This window comes from Meles meles, unplaced genomic scaffold (genome assembly GCF_922984935.1).
Source record: "Meles meles unplaced genomic scaffold, mMelMel3.1 paternal haplotype, whole genome shotgun sequence".
Classification (NCBI taxonomy): domain Eukaryota; kingdom Metazoa; phylum Chordata; class Mammalia; order Carnivora; family Mustelidae; genus Meles; species Meles meles.
This window is the reverse complement of record NW_025721161.1, coordinates 279,089-285,994: the sequence shown is the minus strand read 5'-3', so window position 1 is coordinate 285,994 and position 6,906 is coordinate 279,089. Positions and strand designations below refer to the sequence as shown.

Here is a 6,906-nt window from a genome sequence, read left to right as displayed (position 1 = left end):
TTAGAATCACCTGGAAACCTTTTAAGCCTTCGAAGATCTGGACATATCACAGACCAATTAAATCAGTAATTCTGAAGATGAGGCACGTACATTAGTATTTTTGGAAACTCCTCAGATAATTCTGATGTGCAGATTTGGGGGCTGAATCTAAATGCCATTATGTTATCTGGGATTCAAAGTTTGGGGGCTAAGTAACATGTCATCCCAGCACGCATATCCTGTAAGTGTCAAAATCAGTTACATCATGAGCACTGATCTATGAAGGACTGCAATCATACTCTTTGGGTAAGAAAATAGGGCAAATTCAGTTACAAAAACTTTGCAGTCACAGCATTCTGAAGTGGATAAAGGAGAGCTAGAAACGGGCAGAAGCTCACCCTGTTTATAGTAAAGGTGGTTAAGTCATGTTGTGGAAAACAGGGCTTTAAGGGGGAAATGGGAAACTTTCAGAGGTGTCTTATTGAAAGGAGATGGATGTATGGACTCAGCTTTCACAGACTTCCATGTGGACTCCCCAAGAGACTGTTTCATTTCTGAGCCACAACGTGGAGCCCTGGAAGAAGGAGAAAAGTCAATAAGAGACAGTGTCTTGATGGAAACTGCACACTGGGACAATGTGAGGTGAGTGAGGGAAAGACAGGAGTTCAAGAAAGAGGGAAGTTAATTTAAAACCATCGCCCCAATTCATGCAGCCCCACATTTGACAATGGGCAATTCCACAACTTCTGTCAAATTTTCCACCATTTAAAATCTCTGACAATCTGACAGTTGTTTGATTTGGCAGGTTTTTTTTTTTTGTTTGTTTGTTTGTTTTTTATTTTTATGCAGTGTCTGTCTCCATAAATGAGATATCTTGAATTATAAAAACCAAGGCTGTGCTTTACTTTAAAAAGAAAAGAAAAAAACAGTTAAACTGTAGGGGGGGCTTGAAAATATCATACCATTACAGATAAATCATAGAAGAGAGAAGAAAGACTAGTTCTAGAAATACCTGACAACATACAGTATGTTGTTTACATTAAAGATCCCTTTTTTGTTCATTTTAGTGTTTTTTTTTTTGATGCCTGCTGCATACTAGTTCAGAGCTACACAAGCTAGAGGTAGCAGGAATAGAAAAACATATCCTCTTCCTCCAGCCTAATATAATCATCCTAAATAATTATTCTGAGACATGCACACACATGTACTTCATACACTGCAATGCAAATGTGTGTGTGTGTGTGTGTGTGTGTGTGTGTGTGTGTGTTTTAATAATGAGAAACTGCCATGAAAAGAAAAATCAATAGTGCCAGGACAATCAATAATTTCTAAGAACAGTTGCTTACACACAGCCCCACAAAGGGCTATTGAACTCAGTTGGCAATACCAAAAGACAGCCACAAAGGTAATAGTGTTTATGTGGGCAAGGTTGTGTTTTCTTTCATTTATTCACCACACACATCCCATAAGCATCGACCAGGGACCATGCAAAGTGTTTTCTGTGGAGAAATTTAAACAAGGAAAGGACAGAGTCCTTAGTCATAAGTAATACTCAGTCTAGACGTTCAGTGGAGAAGCCTTCCCCATCACAACAAACACAACCTCTTCCAAGCTTTCTGAGAATAAAATTTGTAGAGGGGAAATCTCCAAGTGGGAGAGACTAGGAGCTCTTTGCAGGTGAGTACAATTATCGACCGCATGATTATTTTGCAAAACTAATTTGCTTAAGTGAGGAAGGGAAGTATCCTAATATTTACTGAATACCTATTATGCAAAAGGCACAACCTCAACATTTTTCTAATTCAATACTCACAATAACCCTGAGAAGCAAGTATCATGACCCCATTTTATAGAGAGAGATAAGCAGAGGCTCAGAGTCATAAAAGTGGTAATAAGAGTTGTGGTGTTAATAGCAGCTGATAAACCATGTATTTTTCCTGCCTAACTGTACCTCAAGCACTCTACAGGTATTAACCACTTAATGCCTCCAACAGATCCAACAATTCTGAGACAAGGAGCTTGAAGCTGAGTAGTCTAAGTTGTAGAGGTACAAGCTGGGTCTTGAACCCAAGCAACCTAACTCCAGAGACTAGATCCTTAATCACAATGGCTTGAACTTGGTAAAATCTACAAATGACATTCAGACAACTCTGGGCCAAATTATTACAGATTGAAAACATGTGATTTCCTTTTCTCTTTCATTTGCCTTGGTGAAAAGGAAGGAAAGGAAAGAAAAGTAATTGATAATAATGCCCTAGAAAAGAGGTCTCCAGTCAGAGGTGATTTTTCCCAGCAGGGAACATTTGGCAATGTCTGCAGACATTTTTGTTTGTCACAGCTGGGAGGGAGTACTATTGGCATCTAGTGGGAGAGTCTAGAGATGTTGCTGAATGCACTGCAGTGCACAGGATAGCCTCTTATAGCAAACAATTATCCATAGGAAAATGCTGGTTGTGCCAAGTCTGAGGAAGCTTGCTGTAGAACAGTTAGGAGGATTTGGGATCTGGCCTGGAAGTTCAAAAATTTGTTGACCAAGGGTCATACTATGTATGGATAAAATTGGGGTGATGGGTGAGGTTTCCTCCAGCTGTAAAATCTAGTGGTTATGAGACTTTTGAGACACCAAACAATACAAGCTGTGTCTGCAAGATGACAAAACAGGGAAAACATGAGACAATTCTCTTCAGGGCAATGTTTTCAAATGCACCCAGAGTCTCGTTTTATGTCATGTTATGGTGAAGTGAACAGATCAGGAGATGATTGCCATTAAAAAGGTAATTTTCTACAGTTCCCAAGAGGAGGGGGCATGCAGGGCCCCAGAGGGAAGGAAGCATCAGGGTTGGTCAGGAGGCAGAATAAATGAGGAGAAAACATACACAAAAGCTTTTACATAATTTTTATGGGTAAGGCACAGATGAGCAGGTTTAGGATTTGATAGTTATAATAATTTGGGTGGGCTTTGAGCCACAGGTGTTGTCTCTAGTTGTCTGGAACCTGTCCCTAGGATGATTATGGCAGAGGGATATTGTTCCAGACTGATAAAGGGAGGCAGAAGAGGGTATGTGCTCAAGATTGATTCATTTTCACACCAAAGACATTATCCGCTGCAAGTTGTTCACCATCTTTATGAATTAGCACCCTTAAGAGGAACAGTCCCTTCCCAGGGACTGAAAGACCTCAAGATGTCAAAGCATCATAAGATACAGAAAATAGATGTGGTATTTCACATCTTCACTAAAATCTCGTCTTGAATGTTTCAGTTTAACAGCATTAACTTCTTGTGCTCAGCTTGAGAGAGAAGCTTTGGGATGGGCCCTGCTATACTCTGAAGACATTTGATTCATCACTAAGGAATCTGTATAACCTGGCATGAGCATCCTGAAATTGGTGAAGTTTAAGGTGATAGATAAGATGGGTCCCTTGGCATAGCAAGAAATGCCAGGATGAGCATTGAGGAAAACCTTTTCCTAGCATAGCTACCTGAGACGTATTTGCGGGACCTAGGCAAGCACTGGATTCTAAGCTCCTTCAGAAGCTATGGGCAGTGGATCAACTCAGACCATATGTCAGACTAGCCTGGGAGTCTTAAGAAACATGGGTGCTCAAGGCCCACTCTTGTGATCTGCATTTCCAGTTTCCCCAAAGCTAATTTCCTATTAATTAATAGGAATTTAATAGGAATTAATAGAAATTTCCTATTAATTAATAGGAAATTAGTTTCGGGGAAACTGGAAATGCAGATCATCCATAGATTGCATGACTCTGCTGGCGAATCTGAAGGACATGCAGATTAGGGCCACAGCCTGTCACATCCTGACATGCGGTAACTCTACAACACTTACATACCCCTCTAGGCCTGTCCCAGTGACCTAACGGTGTCAACCAACTCCAACATTCTCTCATATTCTCAACTCATTCGGGAACATGGGGAAATTAATTTTATTTATCTTCATTCTCTCCATCTAAGTCATTTGGTATCTCAAGCCCAATTGAGATTGACGTTTCAATTGATGTTTCAATTGAAACAGGAGCTAGAATTCAAAACATTCCCTAGGATTTGGGATCCTAGAACCAAGGAAGCCAGCAGGCCACAAAATCTGGGAATTTGCCTGGTGGGCAGATCTCTGCTGGCTCTCTTGCAGTGGTGTATTTGGTCTGAGCTCGTCCCCTCATCCATACTTTCTTAAAACTGCCTTTGGGTGACTTCTTTCTCATCATAGCTTAATTTGACATCCATTGAAATTGACTTGACCCCAACAAAAGTAATTTGAAAAAGGGGAACTTTAAGGAAGTTTCTTCCAGGGGTAACTACCGAAACTGGCTCACGTACTCATATTATGAAGTTCATAGGTAATGCTCACAAAGAGGCCTATTCTCTATCAAACCAGTTCATAAGGGATCTTCTTACTAAGGTAAGAGACTGTTATAGCAAATCCATTGAAATGAGGTCATAGCATGAGGATAAGGACAACATATTGCCAAAAATCTTCCTAAGAGCAGTTACTGCATCTGAGCACAAAGGGCATGTTTAGGACGCCTGGGGGTCAAGACGACAAGGTCAAGATGGCACTGCACAGCCATGCTAACTGATAAAATGTACCCTGTCAGCCACCATCACAGGCTCTCAGCTGTTTCTAAGAAAAATTCATTACATGGATCCTCACGTATCTACAATGAGAATTTTGAACCACAATACTCACATATTTGTGGATCTAGTGCTTAGACTTGGCATGAAAGTGTTTGTTTTTGAAAATTTGTCCTGTGTGCATATTTACTTGTTTATTTAATTATTGGAAACACTGCTAAGCGTGTGTATTCCACAAAACATGGGGTGTTCTAATGTGCTGTGGTTCTTTTTCTAGCTTTTTAAGATGGAAACTTTAATCATTGGTTTTCAGTCTTTCCTCCTTTTTTAACACAGGTATTTGGTGTTAGAAGTTCCCTTCTGAGCATTGTTTTGGCTACACGCCAAGTCTTTTATAGTGGTTTTTCATCATGAAATAATGTCAAGCCTATAAAAATTTGCAAGAATATGAGGAAGAATTCCCACAACCCCTGTGCCAACTTTACTTAATTGTTGCCCTTTGCTGTTTTCATCCATCACCCTTCTCTAACTCAGAATGGATGCTTCTGAGCCATTGGTGATTTTGTTTCCTTCCTCCCCACAGTGAGTCTTGGCAGGAGGCAGGCAGAAGGCCCTGGAACCACTCCTCCACCATCGGCTTTGTCCTCACGAGCCTTTTTAATGAGAGTCCGATTCACCTGTTCCTATTCAGCATGGTTGTGATAATCTACACACTAGCCATGGCTGGCAACGCTGCCATGGTCTTCCTGATCTGGGCTGATGCCCAGCTCCACACGCCCATGTATTTCCTCAGCCAGCTGTCATTCCTGGACATCTTCTTCACCTCAGTCACCGTCCCCAAGATGATAGCAGGCTTCCTCTTTGGCTGGACTAGCATCTCATTTGTGGGCTGTGGAGCACAAATGTTTTTCTTCATGTTCCTTGGGGCTGCTGAGTGCCTCCTGCTGGCCCTCATGGCCTATGACCGCTACGTGGCCATCTGCAACCCACTGCGCTACCCATCACTCATGAGTCACCAGACCTGTCTGCTCATGGTGGCCGCCTCCTGGGTGGGAGGGTCCCTCAATGCCTCTATCCAGACAGCAATGACCCTGCAGTTCCCCTATTGTGGCTCAAGGAGGATTGCACACTTTTTCTGTGAGGTACCTTCACTGCTGAGGCTGGCCTGTGCTGACACAGCTGCCTATGAGCGAGTCCTCTTTGTGACAGGTGTGGTGGTCCTTCTGGTGCCCATTGCCTTCATCACCACCTCCTATGCCCTCATTCTGGCAGCAGTGCTTAGGATGCATTCCGTGGAGGGGCGTCAGAAGGCCCTAGCCACCTGCTCCTCCCACTTAACAGTTGTCAACCTCTTCTATGGGCCCCTCGTGTATACCTATATGTTACCCGCATCTTACCACTCTCCTGGCCAGGATGATGTAGTGTCCGTCTTTTATACAGTCCTCACACCCATGCTGAACCCTGTCATCTACAGTCTCAGGAACAAGGAAGTGACAGGAGCAATGAAGAAGGTGATAGGGAAGTGTGGGGTGGGTGGGACTGCTTAAGACTGAGGAGAGGGAGTCCTCTCCTTTAGGATGTCACTGTGGCTCCAGGAGTCCATTCTAGGATTTCCTTCTGAGATGAGTAGTCAAGAGTCCCAAATCTACATGAAGGCAAGTGAGAGAGGCTGCCCCTCATTCCCTTACAGCTGCTGCCCTCCTCTTCGGAGAGTTGTCCAGACTGTCAGTGTCCACTTCTCACTCCTATCCCCCACCTCAACAAACTCCAATCTGGCTTCTGTTCCAGCCATCCCTTGCTCAAAGTAGCAATCCCTCATGATCTCTGTGTCACTGAATGTCCAAAGGCATCTCTTCTCTCCAAAATATCCCCAAAGTCCTTCATCTTCAGCTCTTTTCCCAGACTTCTCCTTCATCCATCTCCTCCAGCTACACCAGCCCTCTTGCTGTTGATCAGAATATCTAAGCACAATTCTAGCTTGTGGTTCTTCAACACAGGTTTCCTGATGCCTGGGTGCTTTCCTCCACATTTTTGCATGGCTTTCTCCTGCACTACATTTAGAAACTTTCAAATGTGATTATATCAGAGATGCCTGCAATTGGCCACCCTGTCCAAAATATATCCTCACCCCATTTCACCATTTCTTTCTAAATCAGTTTGCATACTCCTGTTTCTTTTTCCTCTTAGAATGTACAATTCAAGGGATTTGTGGCTTTAACTTTTAGTATTGTGCCCTCATCAATAAATATTTATTGAATGAATGAACAATCCCAAAGAACATTTCTTACCTAATCCCAACAGCACTGGCACTGTTATTAGTTCCTCCTTGAAAATCTTTCTTC

The 6,906-nt window shown here is 42.6% G+C and overlaps 1 protein-coding gene across 1 annotated transcript; it reads left to right on the top strand.

Moving 5' to 3' along the window:
- The first annotated feature begins 478 nt into the window (after positions 1-478).
- Positions 479-6,111, top strand: LOC123936063 (olfactory receptor 56-like). Its single transcript, XM_045996842.1, has 2 exons — positions 479-621; positions 5,148-6,111. The coding sequence occupies exons 1-2, from the start codon at positions 479-481 to the stop codon at positions 6,109-6,111; spliced, it is 1,107 nt and encodes a 368-aa protein (XP_045852798.1).
- Positions 6,112-6,906: the final 795 nt, after the last annotated feature.